The sequence below is a fragment of the Pezoporus wallicus genome, unplaced genomic scaffold (genome assembly GCF_028554395.1).
Source record: "Pezoporus wallicus isolate ANWC-B61680 ecotype Strahan unplaced genomic scaffold, APGP_CSIRO_Pwel_v1 contig_13399, whole genome shotgun sequence".
NCBI classification, from domain to species: Eukaryota; Metazoa; Chordata; class Aves; order Psittaciformes; family Psittacidae; genus Pezoporus; species Pezoporus wallicus.
In genome coordinates this window covers 380187-403956 of record NW_026639844.1, presented here as the reverse complement: position 1 = coordinate 403956, position 23770 = coordinate 380187, and the positions used below count along the sequence as shown (strand labels likewise).

The 23770-nt window shown below is 65.1% G+C and overlaps 3 protein-coding genes across 5 annotated transcripts; 1 reads left to right on the top strand and 2 right to left on the bottom strand.

Moving 5' to 3' along the window:
- Nucleotides 1-480: 480 nt before the first annotated feature.
- On the top strand, nt 481-3670 carry FAM110A (family with sequence similarity 110 member A). Of its 2 annotated transcripts, none has more exons than XM_057416577.1 (2): nt 481-557; nt 2435-3670. In XM_057416577.1, the coding sequence occupies exon 2, from the start codon at nt 2504-2506 to the stop codon at nt 3602-3604; it is 1101 nt and encodes a 366-aa protein (XP_057272560.1). In that variant the 5' UTR covers nt 481-557; nt 2435-2503; the 3' UTR covers nt 3605-3670. The 2 variants fall into 2 exon arrangements, with proteins under 2 accessions (XP_057272560.1, XP_057272559.1); XM_057416576.1 differs by lacking the exon at nt 481-557 and adding an exon at nt 1293-1354.
- Nucleotides 3671-7287: 3617 nt separating this feature from the next.
- ANGPT4 (angiopoietin 4) lies at nt 7288-14584 on the bottom strand. The gene is made up of 9 exons (XM_057416561.1): nt 14264-14584; nt 10620-10766; nt 10317-10438; nt 9754-9986; nt 9426-9541; nt 8600-8701; nt 8363-8529; nt 7601-7731; nt 7288-7507 (listed from the first exon to the last, which is right to left on the bottom strand). The coding sequence occupies exons 1-9, from the start codon at nt 14582-14584 to the stop codon at nt 7347-7349; spliced, it is 1500 nt and encodes a 499-aa protein (XP_057272544.1). The 3' UTR covers nt 7288-7346.
- Nucleotides 14585-16688: 2104 nt separating this feature from the next.
- RSPO4 (R-spondin 4) lies at nt 16689-23770 on the bottom strand. Of its 2 annotated transcripts, XM_057416586.1 has the most exons (6): nt 23683-23770; nt 23293-23333; nt 20491-20679; nt 20139-20282; nt 19859-20044; nt 16689-16971 (listed from the first exon to the last, which is right to left on the bottom strand). In XM_057416586.1, exons 2-6 carry the CDS (start codon nt 23327-23329, stop codon nt 16898-16900), a joined length of 630 nt encoding a protein of 209 aa, XP_057272569.1. In that variant the 5' UTR covers nt 23330-23333; nt 23683-23770; the 3' UTR covers nt 16689-16897. The 2 variants fall into 2 exon arrangements, with proteins under 2 accessions (XP_057272569.1, XP_057272568.1); XM_057416585.1 differs by lacking the exon at nt 23683-23770 and having other exon boundaries at nt 23293-23614.

The window sequence follows — 23770 nt, the reverse complement described above, 5'->3', positions numbered from 1 at the left end:
CAGCTCCATTCCCACTCTCCGGGTTGTTTTCCTGCGGTTGGGAGTTCATTACAGAGGGCTGCTGCTGGGTTCGTGCGGGAACAAGGCAAGTTTTCCATGTCAGAGCAGGCCCTGCTGGCTGGCCGTGCCGGCGGGGAGCCAGGCTGGGAACCTTCCCATCTCCCTGGGTCCGTGCCAGGGCACCGGGACCCTGTGCCCACAGCAGGCAGGGGGCATCCGGAGGTGATCTGGCTTTGGCAGTGGGAGCACCTCAGGCCGTGCATCCCCATCCAGCACCGCGGCTGCACCAGCACCACGCCGGGACGGCACCGTGTCCCATCACGCTGTGTGACGCAGCCTGGCATGGAGGATGCCCCACGGTTTTAATCCCATGTGAGCTCGTCCTCGCCCAGCACTGACTCAGCAGGAGCAGCCGCGGTGCAGAGCAGCTCCCGGGGTAGAAGGGGAGGACGCGGCTGGGGACCAGGACGCACCGGACAGCCCGGACGAGCGCAGGGAGCAGCACTGTGGCGGCTGAGCCGTGCCGAGCCGGCTCCCACATCGCAGGGCCCATCCAGGTGGGTGCTGGAAGTGGTGCCGGTCCTGTGCCAGCGGGATCGCCCGGTGAGGGGGGGCACAAGCGCACATCTCCCGGCATGGCTCCCTGGAAGCACTGCCTGGGTTATTCCGTGTGCCGAGTGAGCCTGGTTGTGCTGCCCGCACCAGGAGGGGTTGGAGCTGGGGCCATGGCTGGGCATCACCCAGTGGAAGTGGGGTTCTGAGCCGTGGCGCTTGGATCCCCATGCTCTGGCAGGGCTGGGGGCATGGGACGATGTGGCTGTGTTTTGGGGTGTCTGGGGGGTGCCTTGGCTCAGCCCGGCTCGGTTCATCCCGGCCGTGCCAGGGCAGGAGGCTCAGCACCGCAGGAATGCGGAGCAGCAGGTTGGGCCCGGCCCTGCTGGCCAAACAGGGAGGGGACCCCCCGCTGCCCGCATGGCTGTGCTGGGGACCCTGTGCCCTCATCCCGGTGCCACAAGAGCCATCCCATGGCTCACCCTGGGGCTGAGCCTCCGGCATCAACCCGAGCCCCACCGCAGCGTGGAGCCGTGTCCCCGCTTTGCCTGCCGGGGTGGGGTGGGGGGGACGGACGTTTGCACCTTCCGCAAGCTGAGGACCTGTGCATGGTCCCCATCGGGGCGCAGATGCCGATGCACCGGTGCGTGTGGCTCGGCGCGGCCGTGCCGCGGTGCTGTGGGTGCCGGTGATGCTGGGATGGGCCCTGGGTGGCACCCAGGAAGTTGTTGTGACGGTGACGGTGACGGCAGCCACCGGGGCCACCGCAGGAGGGACTGCGGCCACGGCACCGCTGCACCCGGTGAGTGCCGGGGCTGTCATAGCAGGGGGTCACCTGTGCCCGGAGCTGGGGGGCTCAAAGCAGCTCGGGAATGGGGGGGGGGAGGGCAAGATCCAACCCCACGCGCCCCCCCGCCGCTGCCTGAGCCCCTCCGTGTGTTGGGACCCCTCCAGCTCTGCCCACCCTTGGTCAGGGGCACTGGGAGCAGCTGGGAAGGGGCTGCGGTGGGGTTCAGGGCTGGTTTGGACCCTCCCCACGCCGCTATGGGCAGGCCGGGGCTTGGTGCGACCGCTGGGGCGGGCGGTTGTGATTGTTGGGGTTGGCAGGGGCCCAGGGACGTGGGGTGCGCGGGGCCCCAGCGCCGCTCCCAGCACACCTCGCTGGGAGGTGGAAAACCCCGGTGGTGCTTTCCAATGGGATCCAAGGTGGGAGCAGGGAGCTGGGGAATGGAGAGCAGGGGGAGCAGGGCCCCAGAGCCCCCCAGCCTGGCAGGGTGGTGGGTGAGAGGGGTGGGTGATGCAGCCCCGGACATGGGGGACGCTCCCCTGGCAGTAGGCGATGCTCCCCTGGGCATGAGCATCGCCCCCCTTGATGTGAGTGTTGCACCCCTTGATGCAGGTGGTGCACCCTTGGGCATTAGCAAGGCACCCCTGGGAGCAGCTGGTGCACCCCTGGGTGCAAGCAATGCAGCCTTTGATGCGGGTGATGCACCCCTGGGCATGGGAGATGCACCCCGTGGTGCAGGTGATGCACCCTCGGGCACAGGCGATGCAGGCAGAGCATCACTGAGGGGTGCAGGACCAAACCACCCATCTCCACCCCGGCCTCGCTCCCCGGGGTGCCCCTTGCCGTGGCTGGGGCTCCCTCCCCGCCATCCCCATTGGTCCGGGTGCGGTTTGAAGCAGGCCGGCTGCGCCGATTGGCCATGCACCGTGCCGGGGAGGCCGCGGTGGCGATGGAGGCGTGGTTCCTGCCTTCAAATAGCAGCCCGGCGCTGCCGGCGCAGACAGTGCGGCACCGCACACAGCCCGGGCAGCCTTTGTCTGCGGTGGGGCCGGGCAGGGACAGCGGCACCGCGCTCACTCCAGGCCCTCTTTGCAGCTGCCGGCACGTGAGCCCATCGCTGCGGTTGCCGGGCACCCACCCGGTGCCGCGGTGCCAGCGCCGAGGATGCCCGTCGAGGCGCTGCAGGCCGGCGACGCCATGAAGGGGATGCCGGTGCAGGTGACGGCTCCCTTCACCTCGACCATGCCCATCCGCATCCTCCGCAAGGGCCCGGCTTATTTCCGCCGTGGCACCGAGCCGGGCGCCGGGAAGCCGAGCGCGGTGGAGAGGCTGGAGGCCGACAAGGCCAAGTACGTGAAGAGCCAGCGCGTCGCCAGCACCAGGCAGGAGCCGGTGAAGCCACCGCTGCTCAAGCAGCCCCTCTTCACAGCGGGGGTGCGCCGGGCGGTGCTCACCCCCAGCCGCAGGGCACCGCCGGGACCGCGTCGCGCCGAACCCGCGGGCACCAAGACCTGCCTCGACCTGGAGATCCTCAACAACCTCATCAACCTCTGCGACAGCCCCTTCCCCAAGGCGGAGAACCCGCTGGGCAGGGACTGCAAGTGGAGGGCGGAGGTGCCGGCGCCGCGGTGCAGCGGGGCGGACGGTGCTGGTGCTGCCAAACCACCGGAGAGTCCCATTGCCGCCAAGCCCCCTGGCAGCGTGGCCGTGCGGAGGGTGGACGTGCGTCCCTGCGGGGCTCCACGGGGGCCAGTGACACCGGTGACACCGATGACACCGGTGACTCCGGTGACACCGATGACACCAATGACACCAGTGACACCGGTGACACCGGTACCCGCATCCCCCATCCCCGGCGCGCTGCCGGCAGCCCCGGCACGGAGCTCGCCCGCCCGCCCCGAGAGCGCGCGCCGGCAGCCGGTGCTGCACCGCTCCAAGTCGGACCTGAGCGACCGGCTGTCGCGTGCCACCGCCGACCTGGAGCGCTTCTTCAACTACTGCGGCCTGGACCCCGAGGAGCTGCAGGACACGGGCGCCGAGCGCTTCGCCCGCGCCAGCTCCGACATCGTCTCCCTCAAGTTCCACAGCGTGAGCACGGCCAGCTCGGAGGGCGGCCGCTCGCCGCCCAGCGCCGCCACGCCGGAGGGACGCCCGCCCGAGCGCGTCCCTTACGGCATCTCCGTCATCGAGCGCAACGCCCGCGTCATCAAGTGGCTGTACGGGCTGCGCCAGGCCAGGGAGCACCAGCAGGTCTCCAACGTGTAGCGGTGCCGCGGCCACGGAGGGCACCGGGGTGGGCTGCTCATAGAAGGCAATGATGGACATGGAGGAGCGGGGACCTCTCGGCGGGGATGGGACCCTTCAGACCCGTCGTTGCTTTCCTGGTGCGGTGGCCACGCGTCCATCCCACTGGCTCCATCAGATCCCCGTGCCAGCACCGGAGAGCCAGGTCACTGTGACCCCATGGCAGGGCAAAGGACACCCGTGTCCATGGGTGCGCGGCGGGTCCCCAACACCTTCCCATTGCCTATTTGCATGGGAGCCCATGTGTGGTCACCCTGCCTGCCCTGCTCCTCGCCAGCACCCATGGCTGGGGTGTAAGCGGCTGTTTCTGCCCTGCACAGAGCTCCCTGAGGGGGCCGTGCTGACTGGGGTGGGGGCCCCCCATTTTAAAGATCTGGGTGAAGCCGGATGCTTTGTGGGGTGGGGGCAAATGTGAACCCCCACTTTAACCTCCCAGGGCTCTGTGTGTGTGTGTGAGTGTCCGTGAGTGCTCGTGTCCCCTCCCAGGACACATCTTCTATTTATGACGATGATGTTGTTGGTCTCTTCCTCATTTCCACTGGTTTTCCTCATGTTTGACCTGTAAAGAGCAACGACAACAGCAATGCAGATGGTTTTATTAAATCTCTGTGCTTTGGATGCTCTGTGCGGTGCTGTCTCTCGAGGAGGTGAGGTCAGGATGGGGCAGGGATCCTCAGGGTGCCCACCCTGGTGCCGGGCGCCTACGGGAGCACTGGTGCCGTGCCGTAGCGTGCCAGCGCGGGGCCCGGCGGGCACGGCACGGCGGCGGTTGGTTCCGACAGGCCCCGGCAGAGCCCTTCCCGCAGGATTCCCCTCTGTGCCACAGCCAGCACCGTGCCGACCGTGCAGCCTCCCGTGGGGCTTGGCTGGGCCCCGGCTGCTCGGGGATGCTGAGATGGGGCGGCGATAGCCGGGGCCTCCGAGGTGGGCTGAGGATGAAAGTGAGCGCAGGGAGAGCTTTGAAGATGAAAAGCACCCGGGTGTTACCCCCGGGGTGCCCCCCGCAGCCTCCCAGCACTGGGGGTGCTGCCTGCTCCTGGGAGGTCCCCCCCATGCAAGTGGGAGGCTGCAGGGGAAGGGGCACCAAGGAACCTGCAGCCCCGAGGACCCTGCCTGGAGCCCGGCCCTGCCACTGCCTCCCTGCAGCTCTGGCAGCAGTGTTTGGGGCCATGGCTCCAAGGGCTGGGAGCCAGCGTGTGGGGCACGGGTCCTGCTCGGTGGCAGCAGTGGTGAGAGGCCAGGGGCAAGGTCCAACCTCAGGGCTGCAGGTTTCGTGTCTGAAGGGTGCATGGATGCACTTAAATGTGTCCAACATCCACGCACACGCCTGCATGCCCCATGACAGGGACACTTGGGGTCCCCAAAAGAGCCCTCGTGGGGATGAAGTGCTTCCCCTTCCATCCTGGCTCCTGCACTGGGAGCGTTTGCCCAAAGCCACTGACGAGGGTGCAGGATCCATCCAGCTCCTGCTGGGATGCAGGCAGGTCCGGCTGCCTGGGATATGGCGGTGATGGGCAGGATGCGGCGTGCAGATTGTGGTGGGCAGCACGTGGTGGGCAGGATGTGGTGCTGGCACCCGGCCCATGAGTCAGGCTGACAAATCGGGCTGGGGAGGAGGCACACACTTAAGGGATCCTTAATGATGGCACGTGGGGCACGGGAGCTGGAACCCTCAGGGTGACGGGGACCGCAGGCACGTGCTCAGGGCCAGGGTTCCCCCTCAGGAAAGCTCATTGGGAAGCGGCTCCCGGCTGCGCTGCCGGATTCCTCGGCTCGGCGTGGCCCAGAGCTTGGTCTAAATTTGATGCTGCTGCCAAGGACGTGGGACAGGGGGTGGTGGTGGTGGTGGTGTCCCTCCAGCCCCTCGGCTTGGCTGCAGCATCCCAGCCCCTGCGTGTCCATGCAGAGCCTGTGTGCTGCTGCGTGTGTGTGACCCAGTGCACGCATGGCCGTGGGCATGCACGTTTGGGTGCCCCCGTGCCTGCGTGCACGCACAGCACGAGCCGTGTTCCCAAGGCTTCTGACCCCGCACCCATGGGACTGCAGCGTGAATCCCTGGCACGGGCGCGTTGAGGCCGTGTGTGTCTCCCTGGGGATGCCCCCCTTGCCCCGTGCTGGGACAGCAGGACGGCCCCAGCGCTCCCTATCACTTTCCATGGCAGCTGCCTCTCAGTGGCTCCGGTTTCCGTGGGGGCCACAGCTGATCCCGTCTGTTATTCCTATGGAGCAGGGATGGCCGGGCCGGGGTCTCCATCGCGCTCACCCCTCCACGCCGGGCTCTCCCATGTGCAGCACCCCAGGGTAGGGACCACCCCATCCTCCTGGCACCCAGCCCCAGCCATGCGGGAGGCCCTGGCCCGCGGCTGCACCGCGCCGGTTACCTCCTGCAGCGCCGCTCGCTCCCGGCATCCCCCCTCCCTCCGTTTCCCATCCTGTCATTATCCCGCCCTGATGAGCACCTTCGGGAAGCGCCAGCCACGCCACGTGCTTTAATCACAGTTAATTAGCGAGTGCCGAGGGCAGCGTGAACGGAGCCTCCCCCCCCCCCCACTGCCGGTGGCACCGGTGCCAGCACCCTGCCAACAGGACACTGCGTCCCCATGGCCCTCACCCCACTGGGGGGTACCGGCCCTGCTCCCCGGGGTGGGGGAAATGGGGTTTGGTGGCAGCAAACTCAGCTCTGTGAGGTCTCAGCTGTCACCCAGCCAGCAAGGGGTGAAAGGGACCTGGTTTGGGGGTTGTCACCACTGCCACCAATTCCCCAGGGCTTGGGTACCAGTGGGAAAGGTGACCTGGGGATGCAGTGGGGCGCCCAAGGGTGACGATGCTGCAGGGAGCCACAATTGGCTTGGGGGGAGGGAGATCTAGTGGCAATGGGGCTGAAGGGAATGAAGACAACGGGGGGACAGGGACTGGGTGTCACCGAGAGCTGTCCTACTGAGTGCTCACCCATGCACTGAGCTGCACAGGCCTTAGGGGTCCCCTGAGGTTGCTGGGGTCCCTCTGTCCTGCCCTGCTGCTGAACAGGAGGAACGGTTCCCTGCAGGGCTCTCCCCCAGAGCCCCCTCCAGACACTTGGAAAATAAATATCTCTTAGTACAAAAATAAAAGTGGCTCCAGCCCGACCTCCACCAGCTCCCGGGGCCGCTCCTGGGGCCCTGGTGCTGCCGTATGGAGACTGGGACGCTCCGTACCCCACTGCTCCGGCTGCTCCCCAAGGTGCCCTCAGCCCGGTTTTGCCATCTCAAGGCATCTGCGGTGAGGGGGTCTCGCTGCCTGCATCCCCATCTCCTGCCATCCCTGCCCCAGCTCAGACCCCCTGCAAGACCTCCCCAGGACCCTTCCCATCCGCTACCCACTGCGCAGCCCCATCCCAAACCACAACCCCGCAACCCCATCCCAGGGCTCTGCCAGCCCCTGCCAACACAAGCCTCCATCATGAGGATCCTCATCCCCTCCAGCTCCCCTGATCCCCTGGGGATAAAGGAGCAGCGGGAGCTTTGCAATGCCCAAAGACAGAAAAGGCAAAGCCCTGGCGTGCCTTGGAGCCTGGCTGCATGTGCAGGGGGTCCTGGTGGGCCTTGGACCCCCATCCTGGGGCAAAAACAGGAGTCCCAAGAGCACGAGAAGAGAAGGGAGGTGGGATCTGATGGTTCCTCATGAACCACCCCTTGTCCCGGTGCCCCTGCTCCAGGCTGAGGCGCTAGAAGCCGGCAGGTCGGATGAGCATGCGGGTGCCCTTCAGGGAGTAGCTGGGCCCCTGGAAGTGGTGCCAGCGGATGCCGTTGAGCTTGCGGATGTTGTGCCGCGCTGGGTAGTAGATGCCGTTCAGGTTGGAGAGCCCACAAGCATCGAACCACCAGCCTGCGAGGAGGGAGCAGGTGTGTGGGGGGGGTGGCATCCCATGGGGAGCACCCATAGGTGCTGCACGGGGGTGTTCCCCCCACCTCCGCTCACCTCCCGACAGCATCTGGGCGCACTTGCAGAGGCAGTTGTCGTTGTCGGCGTCGCGGGTGCTGAAACGGGTGCCCTGCAGTGCCAACCCGCTCTGCTGCCCCGCGGTGCCGCTGTAGTCCTGCAGTGACAGCCTGCGGCACGGGTGGGCATGGGCCATCAGTGCTGGACATCGTGGGGGCCACAGCCCCTCAGCCCTGATCCGGGGGGTTGAGGGACGTGGGATGCCACCAGCAGAGGCACAGAGGGATGCAGGCAGAGATCCTGCTTGGCCTGGAGCTGATGGTTTGGGGTCCCCGAGGGTGGGGGTCCTGCTATGCTTGGGATTAGGACCATAGACACAGACTGGTTTGGGTTGGAAGGGGCCTTAAAGCTCCTCCAGCTCCATGCAGGGACCCCTCCCACTGGAGCAGCTTGCTCCAAGCCCCTGTGTCCAACCTGGCCTTGAGCACTGCCAGGGATGGGGCAGCCACAGCTTCTCTGGGCACCCTGTGCCAGCGCCTCAGCACCCTCACAGGGAAGAGCTTCTGCCTGAGAGCTCAGCTCAACCTACCAGGAGCCTGGGGAGAGCAGTAGGGGCAGCAGAGCAGAACCCCCAGCCCCGGGGGACGAGTTCTGCTGAGCCATAACCCCCCCCCCCCTTCCCCCAGGACACCCCAGTGAAGCCCTGTGGGATCCTGCACCCCCGGGGCACCGCAGCCACCTCGCCCATGGCCGCTGCGGGGCAGCAGGGGACGGGGGGGGCTGGAGCTGCCTCTCTCCTACCTGTAGAGCTGCCGCTCGCTCCCCAGCTGGAATTTCCCGTAGTGGGCATAGACCTGGCCGCCCTCCCAGTCCCGCAGCTCCACGCGCAGGGCATAGGGGCCCTGGCTCGTCAGGAGGTGCACGGCCTCGTTACCCAGCCAGTACTCGCCTGCAGCATCCCCAAACCCCTGCGGGAGCAGTGGGGAGGTGAGTGCGGGGTGTCCCCGGGTCTCCCCCGCTCCCAGGGCAGGCACAGACCTGTTTGTACTCCCTCCAGCCCCGCTGGAAGCTGAGGCTGCCGTTGGCACGGAGCTGGATGACGGTCCAGCCGCCGCGGTCTGTCTCCATGTCGCAGTATGCCTGCAGCGGGGAGAGCCGGGATGGGCTGCGGAGCGGGCAGCACCAGGCATGGGTGCTGCATGGTGCTGTATGGGTGCTGTATGGGTGCTGCCTGGTGCTGTATGGGTGCTGCCTGGTGCTGTATGGGTGCTGTATGGTGCTGCATGGGTGCTGTAGGGGTGCTGCATGGGTGCTGCATGGGTGCTGCATGGGTGCTGTAGGGGTGCTGTATGGGTGCTGCATGGGTGCTGTAGGGGTGCTGCATGGTGCTGTATGGGTGCTGCCTGCTGCTGTATCGGTGCTGCATGGGTGATGTAGGGGTGCTGCATGGTGCTGTATGGGTGCTGCATGGGTGATGTAGGGGTGCTGCATGGGGCTGTATGACTGCTGTATGAGTGCTGCAGATTGCTGAGGGGTCTGTGCAAGCCCTGGCTTCACCCAGCAGCTCCTCCCTTCATCCCCTCTGCAGCCTCAGCCCTTCCAGCCAGATGGGACTGGGATCATAGAAGCGTGGAATGGTTTGGGTTGAAGGGACCTTAAAGCTCCTCCAGCTCCAACCCCTGCCACGGGCAGGGACCCCTTCCACTGGAGCAGCTTGCTCCAAGCCCCTGTGTCCAAGCTGGCCTTGAGCACTGCCAGGGATGGGGCAGCCACAGCCAGGCAATCAGGATACCAGCACTGGTCTGGGGTTAGCGTGCACTGGGGTTGGCAGCACCCTGGGCATCCCTTGCCGGGCCGCACTCACCTTTTTGGGCTCGCTGAGGTTGCTGATGTGGAGGGTGTAGACGCCGCTGGCGCGGATGCCGGCCCGGTGCACCTCGGCACAGTCCTGGAATTGCTGCTCCTGCCCCGGCAGCGTGGCTGCGGCAGAGGCCCGGTGAGACAGCGGGAGCCCGGCTGGTCCCACAGCCCTGCCTGGCCCTGCTGCTCTGCCCTCGCCCTTTGGTGCTGTTTGTGACCATGGGTTACTTCTCCTTCTTCTGCCCCATCTCCCCAGGGCCGTGCCGGGAGGATGAGGAGCTCTCCCGCTGCCTGCACCCTGCCCGCACCCTGCCCGCACGGCCCCACCTCACCTCTGCCCTGGGACACGAGGCGCACCAGGCTCTGCACGGACTCGAGGAGCTGGAGCTGCTGGCGCTGGAGCAGGCTGGTGTTGGCACTGGCGGCCAGCAGCGACTTCTCCAGCTCCTCGATGGTGCCGCTCTGCCGGCTCACCAACCGCCGCAGCTTCTCCTTCTCCGAGCGGGCCCCCGCCAGCTCCTCCTGGTGCTTGGTCTCCATCTCCAGCACCCGCACCTCCAGGATGCTGGAAGGGGGAGGCAGCGGCGATGGGGAGGCTGTGAACACAGTGGCTGTGCAGCCCCAGCCCCAGCTGTGGTACCCTGGCCCGTCAGTGGGGACCCAGGGCTAGCCCATCGCCTGCAGCACCCACAGAATCGTACCCCGCTATTCACCTCTAGGATACGCTTAGCAAAGGGAAACCAGTGCCCAAAGGTCTGTGCTGGGGCTGTGGGACCCCCCTCCACCATGGACCCCAGCCAGTCCCTGAGCAAGTTTAACCCCCCCAAAGTGCATCCCTGCTCCTGGGATGGGAGACACCCGTTGGGGTCTGGTGGGGCCCCCCTCCAGGCCCTACTTGTTCCTGTTCTGCAGCTTGTGGATCTCGTTGGTCTGCAGCAGGAGCTGCTTCTCCAGCTTGGTGGTGGACAGCGAGTTCTCCTGCAGCTGCATCTCGATGCGCGACGTCTGGTTCAGCACCTACCCCCGGAGCATCCCTGTGAGCACCCGCGGCCACACCATGCCCCTGGTGCCAGCGGCGCATTGAACCATGCCCCACCTCGGGGTGCTTTAGCAGCAGAGCCCCTGTGCTCCTTGCCACGGGCCCGGGGGGGCTGTGGGGCCCGGGGTGGTGGGGGACACGGACGGACAGGGGCTGTACCTGGGCCTCCACGTCGGTGAGCTTGCGGCTCTGCGCGGCGCTCTGGTTGAGGAGGCTGCTGCCGATCTCCAGCATGGTGGCCGTTTGGTTCTGCACCGCGGCCTGCGCCACCTCCGGCTTCATGCCCGTCTGGATGTAGCTCTCCAGCTGCAGGGGGGGGAGCAGGGATGGGGCGGCTCATTTGGGAAGCTCCCTGGCACAGCCGCGGGCACATCCCATCCCCAGGTTCTTTGGGGCTTATCAGAGTGAGCTGCCCATGGGCTGTGCTGCTGCGGGGGAGCCCCTTTGGGCACCACATTCCTCGGAGCTGGCACAGGGCTGTGTGTGCTGGCAAGCTGGGGAGGCTTGGAAGAGCGTGTCCAGCATCAGCATCAGCTGCCAGCCCCCCGACGCCACATTCCCATGGCCGGGAATGTGGAGGTTGGGGCCAGCAGTGGCCGGGGGAAGGTGGGTGTCCATCACCCGGTGCTGCCCCGCCACAGGGAAGAGCTCAGGGCTGGGAAGAAGCCGCTGCGGACACAGCTGAGCTCCCGCTTCCTCTTTCCCAGCCCGCGGGGAGCCGCTTTTCCCAAAGGCCTTTTCTATTCCTGGCAGCCCCTCCGTGAGGTTCCCATTCGGCCGCAGGGGATACGGGGCTTCGGCAGGGGCCGTGGGGAGCGGAAGGGGCTGCGCTGCCCACGCTGGGAACGCAACCCCACAGCAGGGAGATCCTGCATCCCAGCCCCGCATCCCGGTGCAGCGCAGCCCATGGGAGCCCGGGACCCGGCGGCGCTGGCAGGGTGGGATGGTGCTGCCGGGATGCTTGGCACGGGAGCGGGGCCGGCAGCGGGCCAGGGCGCAGGGCTCTGCTCTTGCACTTGTTTGCACATGATGAAATCGCAGTGAGGCCCCGTCCCCTGCTTCCCAGCCCCAGCGAACAGCAGAGCCATCACCCCACTGCGAGCACCCATAGCGGGCAGCAGGGTCCCAGCGCTGGGCATCCCATCCAGCACCGCCTGCCCCCCGATCCTGGGGGATCTTCCCTTGGAGGAGCACGCTCGTGAGGAGGAAACGGGGAAAGGTCGGAGAGCCACGTCTGGAAAACATTTCCCGAGCTGAGTGATTGCTGGAGAGTTTCCCTTTAACCACGTCGTTAATCTTGTTGCTTCACAGGCTCGGGGAGGCCTTTCCTCCCCCCCATTCGCTTGGCTGCTTTTTTTTCCCCCTATTAAATAAACAGATCTCGGAGCTCCGGGGCAGAACATACCCATGGAAAAGGTCAGGCTGGCACGGGGAGGGCTGAGAAGGACACGGAGCCCCTGCTCCCGGCCCCAGCATCGGCCTGGGAGCAGCAGGGGCTGGAGAGGGGTGCAGTGACCCCGACCGTGGGTGGCACTGTGGACCCAAGTGGGGTCTGTGCAGAGCACAGGGATCTGGGATTGTCTCCCCTTCAGCCCATGGGTACCGAGGTGAGCACGGTCCCACCAACCTCATCCCTCCCCGAGGAGGGGAGAGGTGCTGTTGGTCACCCCAAAAGCTGCTCTGAAGCAGGAGGGACCCCAGCACCCTGCTGTCCCAGTGCTGGGGACCTGTTGCCCAGGGCTGGATGGTTCTGTGCTGCCTTCTTGCAGCCCCAACCCTCCCTTGTCCCCATCTGCACTGGTATTTCCAAGCATCTCACAAGCACTGGTTGGGGGGTCCAGAGGTGGGAGAAACCCCTCAGCTGCTGCCTGTACCTCACCAGGGGGACCCCATCCTGCCCAGACGTGGTGGCCCCATCAAATGTTTGTGTCTGAACTCAAATCAATTCCTCCTGTGTCAGGAGCAGCCGATGGGACAGGGAGAAGCCGCACGTCCTCGTGTGCTGGGTGCTGGCCATGTCCCTGTCCCTCCCCGACACAGAGGGCTGCACGTGGGGAGGATGGAGCAACATCCCAGTGCTGTGTATGGGGCTCCTGGGGGGGACAGAGGGGCCTCGGGAGCCCAGCAGCCCCCAGCACCCGGCCAGGCTCCCTGGGCCAGGGCAGAGCAGACGGGGATGCGATGTTCACAATCCATCCCCAAACCCGATACCTCCTTCGAGGCCTGGCTTGTTTGTTCAGGCCTGGAGCCCGACCAAAACAAGCTTCCCTGGGCGGCTCAAGTGGATTGGGAATGCCGAGGAGCAACAGCAAAACATCGCTGTGGGCTGCCTCCGAAAGCAGAGGGGAGTGCTGTGGGGTGCGGTGGGATAATGGGGTGGGATGAGCTGGGATAACGGGATGGGGTAACCACTGCCCAGTGCCCCGCTGCCTCGTGCTCCTTGGGGCTGCAGTGTGGGGCATCGCTGCCCATCGCTGCCCAGATGTGCAGCCCCACATCTGTTTCAGTTATGTGCACTTGTGGTGGGACCCACAGCCCCTGCCTTGTTGGGCATGCCTAGAGGTTGTGCTCACCCCAAGAGAAGCTCAGAGCTTGGGCACCCAGGGCAGGGAGGCCAAGGAGCAGGTTCCCCAAGGCAGGAACCCCGGGCACACGTACCCCAGGCTGTGCATGCACAGGAGACCCAGCAGGTCCCGCAGTGATGGAGACTCACTGCCCCCGGCTGGGTGGTGACAGGCTCTGCTGGTCCCTCTGGGGCATCCCGGCATGGCTTTCATGGATCAGCATTTTCCAGCCTTTGAGGAATTTGTCGTCTAGTGTGGATGAGGGAACAGCCCTGCATGTCCCTGCTGCCCCATAGCCAGGAGAGGCTCCTGGGCCACCCCGGGACCCCACTCGGTGCATTCAGCCCAGCCCCAGTGCTGCTGCCTGGCATCATCCAGGAAATCAGGGTGCAAAGCCACCCAGGTCCCACTGCATCCACCACCAGGACAGGGATGTGGCCGTGCCGGCGATGCCATTGGCCTGGAGGGTCAGTGATGGCTGGGACAAGCCGCATGCCCTCATCAGGACAAGCACCCAGAGTGCTGCTGCTGTGTCCCGCGGGATGAGCCGCTGGGAGCTATTCCTGGGTCTGACGCAGGCTCCCGCAGATGGGGCTCCATCAGCGCTTGAGCTCTCCGGAAGGAAATGCCGCTTCCTGCTTCCAGTCATGGGGATGGGGAGAGCCGGGGTGGGGGCACCCCCATGGGCACCCCACTGCCCTCCACCCTGCAGCCACCAACATGTCACAGGGCCACAGGGAGCCATGGGCCCCACTCAAAGTCTTACCAAGCGCCAGGAGCTTTTGCAAAGCCCATGAGTGGGAACATGATGGAGCTGGAGCGGTTTTGGTGGCTCCTGCCCTTAGGTCCCTCTCTCTGCTGCCTGCCAACAGCCTTCCCGAGAGCTTTCCAGCATCCTGACCCAGAACAGGGAGCGCTGATCTCCACTGTCCCTGCTCCATTGTGGTGGGACCACGAAGAGCCATGGCAGGGGGGATAGCAGGATACAGGCAAGCACTGGTAAGCTACAGCACCCAGGAGCTGCAGTACTCACACTGCAGCACCCACATCACCCACAGCATCTGCAGCACCCACAGCACCCATCCTCCTCCAGGGAGTCCCCACCTGGTGCAAACAGGTTGCAGGGGAGATGCTGACCCGGCACAAGACCCCCACGCATCTCTGCTGGCCCAGGCAGGCGCTACGAGGATGCCGCACCCATGGGCGCTGCCGGCAGAGCCCCCCCGTGCCCTCACCCACCTTCAGCAGCCACTGGGTGCTGTTCTCCAGGACGCTCTCGAGGTGCCGCAGGCGCTGGGCCGCGCGGTGGCCGCCGTGCACGGTGCCGGCCGGCGAGTCCCGCTGCAGGAGCGCGTTGGCCGGGCCGGGGGCAGCGGCGGCGGCGGCGCAGGGCGCGGGGTCGGTCTCGGGCAGCACGAAGGTGTAACTGCAGTGCCCGTGCTGCACCCGGTGGTAGCGCCGGCGGCTGCCCCCGTCCAGCGCCCGGCGCTGCGCTCCGGCCCCGCACAGCGCGGCCACGGCACAGGTCAGCGCCAGGAGGCCGAGGCTCAGCGCCCGCATGGTGCCGCTTGGTACCGGGTGGGAGCCGGGATGCTGCGGCCGGGGATGCCGGCGGCTGGGTCAGCGGGCTCTCGCCGCCGAGCCGGAGCGCGGCAGTTTTGGCATTTCCTCCCTCGGAGCCGGCTCCGGGCTTTTATCGGCGGGGGGAGAGGGGGAAAAAACCAACCCCGGAATGAAAACAAGAGGAAAAAAAACGGTTTGAAAACAATTCTGTGCCTTTTTGCTCCCCCCCCGAGCCCACTGCGCGCAGATCAAGTTTCACACGTGATCGCTGCATGCCTCGCACACACACACACACACACACACACAAGCACCCATCACACACACACACCACACACCCCCCCGGCCGCTCTCTGCACAGCTCATTGCACCTCCCAGCCCCGGTACCCACCATCCAGCCCCGACACCGGGTGAGCCCCCCACAGTAGTACCCAGTGGGTCCCAGCACCCCTGGGGCACCCCCATCCCGGCAGCAAGAGCTCCCTCCCTGCATCCCGGCTATTTATAACATGGGATGGAGCCAGGCCTGGATTTGGCCGCGGGATGAGCCCGTGGGGACCAGGATGGGGGCTGAGTCTCAGACGGAGCTTGGCAGGACCCGGCCAGACCCTGCAGAGGGCTTGGGGTGCCCAAAACTCAGACTGGGGGTCCACTGGGGATCCCCTCCCAGTGCAGCTTGCAGCCTATGTGCTGGTATAGATCAATGCTGGGTCCCCCAGGAGGGGACAATGACAGAGTGGGGATGCCCGAGCACCTCAGGAGGAGGTGGTTTTCTCCCAGCATTGGGGACAGACGGGTGTCCCAACACACCAGGCTGGTCACACAGCCATGGAGCTGGAGAACAGACCCTGGTCACTGCAGGATGCTGTGAGCCCAATGAGTGGGGTGCTCCAGGCCCCTCCATAGGAAGTGAGAGAGCTCCAAGGGGCCAGTGGCAGCAGTTGTGCCTTCACAGTAAGCGGATTACACTGCTGAACCCAGCCATAGCTGCGAGACCTGATACTGTCATTTCATTAGCAACCGGCTGGATGAGCCCCTCAGTGCTTCCCGGTGGCAGAGCTGAGCCCGGGATAGCTGCAGGAAGCATCCCCAGAGAGGATCTTCCCTCTGCCTCCAGCACCGAGTGATGCTGGGGGTGCTTTAACGGCTTTAAAGTCTCTCCTCAGACTCCCCCCCGTGCCTGGTGGCCAGGGCAGGGTCCTGGCGGCTCATCCCCATCCTCGTGGGGATGGCTCCTGCTGGGAATGAGGACTGCAGGCAGGCAGGGCCGTGCCGGAGGTTTTGTGCGTTTATTGGACATGAAGCGAACAGCTCCGGGGCTGGCTCGATGCTGACACCCAGTGCTCTCATCCTGAAGGGTCTGTGCGGCCCCCGCAGCCCCCATGTGCCAGTGCCAGACCTCGGGATGGGGGCTCGGACCGCGGCACACCCCCAAATGCAGCAGTGCCTGTGGCAGCAACATGAGCGAGCACACATTGAACCTACTGATAGACTCCCTTATGGACGTTCAGCTGTGAGTTCTGCAGGTGACGTGAGCGTGGCTCAGCACCCCTGCTGATGGCTGGGATGAGGCTGCTCCCAGGGCATCCACCGGGCAATGCTGGAGGCAGCACCATTCCCTGCTCCAGTCGCTGCGGCGGCATCATGAGTGCCCTTGTCCTGGACTGAGCGTGGCTATGGGATCCCAAATTCCTCTGCCCACATCCAGCTGGGGAGAGAAGTTCTTCCAGCCCTTCTGTAAGCCTGACGACGGCAGGATATGGTCCATGGTTGTGCTGGGGGGGGGATGCTGAGCACTGGGCTGGTCTCCAGAGGGGTCCCATCCTTGGCATCCCACTGTCCTCTGTGCCACTAGCTGAGGATGGGAGGACTTGTATGGCACCAGAGCATCCCTGTGCAATCGGGACCCCGTGGGAGCAGAGCATCTCCCAGCCCTGAGGGATGATCCGCAGGCAGACACCATCTTCACCAGCAGGGTCCAACCCCATCCCAGCCGTCTGGAGCACGGGAAGGGACGGCGCAGGCTGGGGGAGAGGGAAAACCAGCAAAGTGAAGGAGCCACCCCCCTCCCCAAGCCCCAGGGCATTGCTTTGGACGCTGCAAATTAGATTTTCTGAAAAGGAAATGTTTTACAGGCCATAAATTGTGTCAAAAGAAAAGGGGGGGGGGGGGAGAGAAAACGTTGTGCAATTGTGTTGTGGATGGAAAACTGGGGTGATGCGGCTGGGGCAGCGCGGTGGGAGCCCTGGCCAGGGGCTCCGAGAGCTCCCACCCTGCTCCCACCGCGCCGCCCCAGCTCCAGTGCTGGAGCCGCTAAGTACCCGCCTCTGGTTCTGTCTTCGGCTTCTTCTGCCTCTTCTTGCCTTTATTTTTGGGTTCGGTTTTCTCTGGAACGGGAAAGAGGAGAAAAGGAGGGATCGCTCGTCAGGACCGAGCCCCATCCATGGGGTGCACACCCCGCATCCTCCCTCCGGTGTAAGACAGGACCCTCTTCCCAATCTGGGGGACCCCAAAGCCCTCTCCAGGTCACCAAACAGCAGCATGGGGGGGTCTGAGTGCTGGCAGCATGGGCAGAGGAACACCAGTGCATTGCCCCCCAGCTTCCACGGCCAGATCCTAAATTCTGGTACCCCAAAAATCTCCAGGAATGGGTTGGGAGATGCTCAGCCAACCTAGGGGCACGCCTGAGGTACCCCCAACTTCTCTCTGAGCAAGGACTGGGGATGCTGGAGCACAACTATGGCTGCATCAGCGCTCCAAAGCTGTGCCACAGCTCTCCCATCCCTGTGTGGATGCTCCTTGACCAGGCACCAGTGGAGCTTGGCTGCATCCTGCTGCCAGCCTGCAGGAACTGGGCACTGGTGGTCCCCAGATCTTGCACACGCCAAGGGACTCCCCAAAGCACTGGTTGAGGTGTTGGTGCTGAGACACCAAAGCAAACAGGGATGCAGGAGAAGATCTGCTGTGCCATGGGTTCCAATGGGAAGGGGAACCTCTACTTGGGAGAGGAATGGCTGCCCCAAAACCAGGAAGCTTCACTTCTTCTGCCACCCATGCGCTCTCCTGACTTAAAGGTGGGTGATGAGGGGTCTGGTGCCCCTCTCCCCACACATCCCCTGTGTGAGGAGCACGGGGCCGGTGAGCGGCCGGCGCTGCGTGCGCTGGCACCGCTGCGGCCGGTCCTTTCCGATGGCTCCGTCTCCTTTCCCTGCCCATCTCTGTTTTCCAGCTCCGCTCTCCCAGGCGGCTGCCACCCACCGAGGCGAGGGCACAGCACGAACGCCGAGCGCGGCAGACACACAGGACAGATTTACAGCAGCGCGAGGGGTTTGTGCCTCGGCCAAGCGCGGATGCTTCCCCCTTCCAGCTGCCTGCGGACGGCTTAGAAGTGGTGGCACAAATCTCTCCTCACACGCTCGGGCCCCGCTGCTGCCTTCCCCGGCTCGCCCGGGCTGGGGGTGTCTCGGCTGCATCCAGTGAACTCATTGTCCTCCTCCAGCATCTGGATCCCATAACCCAGCACTTGGCTGGGCGGGCAGGAGCCTGGGAGCCAGGGCAGGGGACACTGAGCAGCCGGCCCGGTGATGATGGGCACTGAGGGCTGCCCTCTCCTGCCTCCTGGCTGGGGTAGTGGGGCTGCTTGTGAGGCACTGATGGGTTCCCCTCTGCCTTCCCGGGGCTAGATCTAACCCCAGGTAGCATCCTTGAGGAGCCCTGATGCTCCCCGAGCTCATCAGCTCAGGGACAAGAGCCCAAGCGCTTTTCCAGGGTGCTGTTGCCTTCTCAGTCACCTCCCAATCCAAGGCACCTCTGGAACACTGGAGTGGCATTCCCTGCTTCCAGGACAAGGCTTGGGGCTGCAGACACCCGGCACCCCGCTGCGGGACACTCTGCTCCGGAACAGCCAGTCCTGGCACACCATAACGGCTGCATCAAACTGTCACCAGCTTGCTGGGTCCAGAGACAGAGCAGCCCAGCGGGGATGGGAACGTCCCCCAAATCGATGCCACCTGGCACCCCAAGGCCGCGAGCCAGGGCCCGGCTGGGGAAGGAAATCGGCTCCTCTGTGCTGTCAGCAGTAAAACCTGATTTACGATTGATAGCGCTGGGACAAAGCTGCTCTTCTGGCTCCACGGCCCCAGCCTCGGCACGCATGTCCCATCACTGCCCCCATTGCTCCATCCTCGGGCTGGTCCCTTCCTTGGGGTACCGCGGCGCTGCCACGCTGGCGGTGCCGGCCGGCACGTCCGCCGGCACAGCGCGAGCCCGCGCCTCGGGCCGGCCAAGCGCCGCGGCTCAGATCTGCTGCCAGGCCCGGCACATCCGTATCCCATTGCAATCCCCCCCCTTCTGCCAGTTGTGAAGGGGAGATTTATTAGAACGGCTTTGGTCCAGCCGGTCGCATCCAAAAATGACATCAGCCACCTCCTTGTTCCCAGCGCCAGCCACGTGCCCGCACGGCCCCGGCAACCAGGGATGGGACATGGGAGACGTGGTGGGAAGCCCTGAGCCAGGGAGCTCAGTGCCGAGGAGCCCCCAGCCCATGGGACGTGGTGCTGCCACAGTGCAAGAAGGCACAAGAGCAGGGGCCAACGTCTGGCTGGGTTATCCATGGAGAAGAGCTCTGTTCTGGGATATCACCCAAGGCTTCGGCCATCAGAAGCCCCCTGGGTGATGCCTTCGAGCTCTGTGAGTGTTTCTGGGGCTCAGTGGGTATCGAAGGAACCTTTCCTCTGTTCTCAACCCTCCTTATTCACAACTGTGCTGCAGAAAGCTCTGGCCGTGCTTTCCTCTCCCTTGCCAGCCTCATTCCATCCCAGAGGCTCCCACCAGCGGCCAGCCCAGCCCAGCAGTGGGTGCAGACACCGACCGGTGCCAGGAGCTGCCGCAGGGGTCCCCCAGCCCCTCTGCCAGGACCAGGACCAGCACCAGCACCGGGGCTGCAGAGCACATGTGCCTGTAACTCCAGTTACAGCCGCCGGCCGCAGGATGCCGGGGGTGACAGCCGGGCTGTGGGACAGATGCTATGGGGCGGGCTGTAGGGCAGGCTATGGGGCGGGCTGTAGGGCAGGCTATGGGGCGGGCTGTAGGGCAGGCTATGGGGCGGGCTGTAGGACAGGCTATGGGGCGGGCTGTAGGGCAGGCTATGGGGCGGGCTGTAGGACAGGCTATGGGGCGGGCTGTAGGACAGGCTATGGGGCGGGCTGTAGGACAGGCTATGGGGCGGGCTGTAGGACAGGCTATGGGGCGGGCTGCCCGCGATGCGATGCTCACCTCCTGGGCAGTGCTTCCTCATGCGGCACTTCCGCGTCTCCAGCAGCGCGGGGCAGGCGGCTCCTTCCTCCCGGGCGGCCCCCGACACCTCCCGGACCCGCGTCTCCACGCCCCACTTGCAGCCGCAGGTCCGGCTCTCGTGGGTGCAGGGGCTCCACTCGCTCCAGGGGCCCGGCTCGCACGTTTCTGCGGGGGACAGGGGCGCAGAGCGGGGCCGGTGACCGCGCAGCACCGGGCATCACCCCAGGGACCACGGGGATGGGGTGCGGGTGCTCCTTACCTTGGCACTCGCGGGTGCCGGGCTGCACCGCGGTGCTGGGGGGGCACTGCCGAAAGCACTGGCCCTTGTGCAGGTAGAACTTGTCTTTGCACTTCATGCAGAAGTCTCTGCTGAAGCAGCTCTCGCAGCTCGGAGACCTGCACTCTGTGAGGAGGAGGGATGCTCAGCCGGGAGAGCCCGGAGCCCGCAGCCCCGGTGCCCACCAGGAACCCAGAGCCCTTTGGCAACCTGTGGGGTCTGGGATGGGAAAAGGGGAGGGAGCCCCATGGCCACCGGCTCTGTGCCACCATCCATCACCCCTCCCGGGGCACTGGGACCCGCAGCGGGGCACTGGGAGGACCCCGGGACCTACTCGTGCATCTGTTGACCTCCAGTCCCCGCACGCCGAAGTAGCCGGGGGGGCAGGTGTGGACGCACATCCCGAACTGGCGGATGCCGTCCCTCCAGATGAGCAGGAAGAGCCGGTGGTGGCAGGTGATGCAGCCGTTGTCCTCGGAGCACAGCACGCAGCCCGTGCAGTTCTCCAGCAGGCCGGCGCTCGCTGCGGGGACACACACACACACACGCATGGCATGGCCAAGGTGCCAGGGAGGGTCCCAGCCCCCTGCCATCCCCATGGGGGTGACAGCACTGTCCTGAGCCCCTGCAAACACCTCCCCAAATCCCTGCTGTTTGCCTGTCTGCCAGCATGGGAACGCGCAAATCCATTGCTCCCCACTACTTGGGCATCACCCCCTCCGACACCCCAAGATCCAGGGCTGAGGGTTCACCCACGCCCAGGCTAAGCCCTGTCCCTGCAGCACCAGCCATCCCCAGCCCGTGAGAAGCATCCTAATGGGAGCTAAACAACAGCTCTGGCAGTAGAAACATGCTCTGACCTGGATTAATTGGTTGATGCCTGTTAAGTGTCAGGGGACAAAGGGATTTTGGAAACACTCAAGAGGAGCCGAGATAAGGATCTGTCTGGTTGCTAAAGAGCCTCTGCCGCCTCCTTGGCTGCCTCTGCCGTGCTCCTGACCTGCGTGAGGGCAGCAGGCCCCACGGTGGGCTCTGCTCCCAGCGAGGACGGGTGCCAGCCCCCCCCCCCCCCCAAGCCCGCAGCCCCAGCAGAGCCCATGGAGATCCTGCCAACAGCTCCTCCTGGATCCCAGTGCCGGGGAAATGCGGCCCGGGGAGATGCTCCCGGCATGGATCCAGGTTGCAACTGGGGGCTACTAGCACCCGGGCTCTCTTTGCACCCCCAGGCTGGCTGGGCATCTCTGTAAGAGGCCTGCGAGCTCCTGCACGGGCGGCTGACATCTCTGCTGTGTTGGGAAGGGTTTGCTTGGCTCCAGCACCTTGAGGTCCTCTGGATGCTCCCGAGCAAAGGCTCCTGTTGCACAGCAGTAACAGAGCCAGTGCCAGACTCCATCTGCCAGCACATCTTGGAGCATCAAAATGTTTTTTTTTTTGCGCTTGGTAAAGGTCTAAGGAGGTGTCTGCCCTGGGCAGAGCCCAGAGCCTGCAGCTGGGACAGACAAGGGCTGATGCGGATCCCTGGATCCAAGCTCTAGATGGGACCTGCCCTGGATAACTCTGAGCCAAAGGAGCCAGACATGAGCTTCACCCCCGGGAGCGCTGCCCAGCACTGCTCCTCTCTGACCCCAGGAGCTGACAGCAGCAGGAGCCCCATGGCTGCGGTGCCAGGGCAGGCAGAGGTGGGCGCTGGGGAAGCCAGGAAAGATGCTGGGAGCTGCCTCAATGTCCCTGGCGCAAGCCCCTGGTGCAGTGGTGCCGTGTACCGGTCCCCAGTGAGGCTCACCCCTGTTCCCTCCCCGCAGCACAGGGGCCTGGACAGTGGCAGCGGCCACGAGGCTTCGTTAGTGCCGTGGCTGCTGGGAGCGCGCTAACGAAGCACCTTGGATCCATTAAGTTGTTATGGTCTCCGTTTCATATTTACCAAACGCTGACAACATTTGTGTTCCTGGCTGCAGCCGGAGCCGCTTCCCTGGAGACTTCCCAGGGATTTACGAGCTTCTTTCCCTTCCCTTGCTCTTTCTGAGGACTTTTTCTTTGCCGCTCTCTTTCCAGCCCCCATGTGGGGCAGGGGAGGTGGGAGCCCTCCCAGGCTTTAGAAATAGCCCCGGGATGCAGAGCTTGGGAAGGGTTGGCCAGACAGATCCTGCTCCTTGGCACCATGAGCATCACAGCTACCGGCATGGCACGTGCCACTGTGCCGGGAGCGACACCAGGGAGCTGCTGGATGGCTCTGCCGTATAATGGGATGTGCCACGCACCAAAAACAGGACTAGGGAAATTAGGGTTACCGCTGCCCATCAGTGCCTGCAGAGCCAGTGTGCCAGACATGAGGGACATCACCCATCACTGCCCAGCTCTGCTACCATGGGCTCTGTTGGCACTGCTTGGACCACCCCTCCAGGGCAGCAGAGCTCATGGAGGCAGCTCCTGTTTGCAGTGGGGTAGTGGTGGAGTGCTGCAGCATCCCCTCAGACCTTCCAGACCCTACAGACTGTGCCAGCCCTTCTGCATTGCTTATAGCAGGAGATAGAACGTGTGTTTGAGGTGCAGAGCCATGGTCAGACCCCTGCCGAGTCTCCCGTGCATCCCATAGCATGAGGCTGCTCAGCATCCTGAGCTCCCCTCAGTGCCAGTCAAGCCTCAGCCACTGGCAAGGAGACACGAGCCAGTGCCCAAAGGAGGGTGCGTGTGCCTTGGCACAGCCCTAGCACCAGCAGCAGTTCGGCTGGTGCAGGGGACAGGCAGTGCCTGCAGCGGCTCTCAGCATCCCCCTAAGAGATTTTACTCCCAATGCTTTAAGCAGAGAAATACCAGAAAATCGCCCAGTTCTGCTCTATCCCACCTGGGGCTTGCACAAGCAGCCCCTGTGCCAGTTTCCCCTCTCCCTTGCCCCGAGGGCAGGGCTGGCAATGCCATGGGACAGCACTTCGCCTTCTCCACATGCCTCTGCACCAGCCCCGTGCCATGCACCGGGAGGGGAAGCAGCCGGTGTCCAACGGGCCCCGAGGGGTTGGGTTGGGGAATGCAGATTCCCGGCTCCTTCCAGCTTCACACCTCCAGCACCGGCAGAGGAGGTCACTGCCTCCATTGTCCCCATGTACCTGAGCGGGACGATCCGGCCGCGCACGCACCGTACCTTGCTTCTTCCATCGGTTCTGCGTGAGCATTTCCATGGAGCTGATGAATAACAGCAACATGAATATTATCCACTGCATCTGGGCAGGAGGCGGTTCGGGCAGGGAAGGAATCAAAGCATCCAAGCGGCTGCGGGCTCGTCGCCTCCCTCCGGAGCCAGCCGAGGGGCGCTGGGAAGGAGGGAGCAGAGCGGCTCCGGGCTCACTCCATCCCACCGCGGGGCTGCCGCGCTTTAAGGGAGCGGGAGCCGGGTGGGCAGGGGCTCATGGCGGTGGGACAGCGCCGGCCGCTCCGGGGAGCTCTGCCTTTATACCCGCTGCCAGCCCCCCCTTCTCTATAATAACACCAAGACCCCCCCCTCCAGCAGCGACAGAGCCGCCTGCGGGCGAACCGGCTGCAGAGCCCGCGGCCGGGACCCGTCCCGCTGCCCCACCGCGCTCCGACTGTGCCGCTGCCATCCCAGAGCCAGACCCACGCCG

Bases quoted from the DNA above. Each gene is read 5' to 3' on its own strand.
- FAM110A (XM_057416577.1), top strand. From the start codon at position 2,504: ATGCCCGTCGAGGCGCTGCAGGCCGGCGACGCCATGAAGGGGATGCCG.
- ANGPT4 (XM_057416561.1), bottom strand. From the start codon at position 14,584: ATGCGGGCGCTGAGCCTCGGCCTCCTGGCGCTGACCTGTGCCGTGGCC. The intron at 10,439-10,619 runs GTACAGCCCCTG...CTCCGGGGGTAG, and splicing joins TCACCGACGTGGAGGCCCAG to GTGCTGAACCAGACGTCGCG. The intron at 9,542-9,753 runs GTGAGGTGGGGC...CCTCTGCCGCAG, and splicing joins CCTCGTGTCCCAGGGCAGAG to CCACGCTGCCGGGGCAGGAG.
- RSPO4 (XM_057416585.1), bottom strand. From the start codon at position 23,371: ATGCAGTGGATAATATTCATGTTGCTGTTATTCATCAGCTCCATGGAA. The intron at 20,045-20,138 runs GTAAGGAGCACC...TGTCCCCCGCAG, and splicing joins CGGCACCCGCGAGTGCCAAG to AAACGTGCGAGCCGGGCCCC. The intron at 16,972-19,858 runs GTGAGCATCGCA...TTCCCGTTCCAG, and splicing joins GAGGAAGCACTGCCCAGGAG to AGAAAACCGAACCCAAAAAT.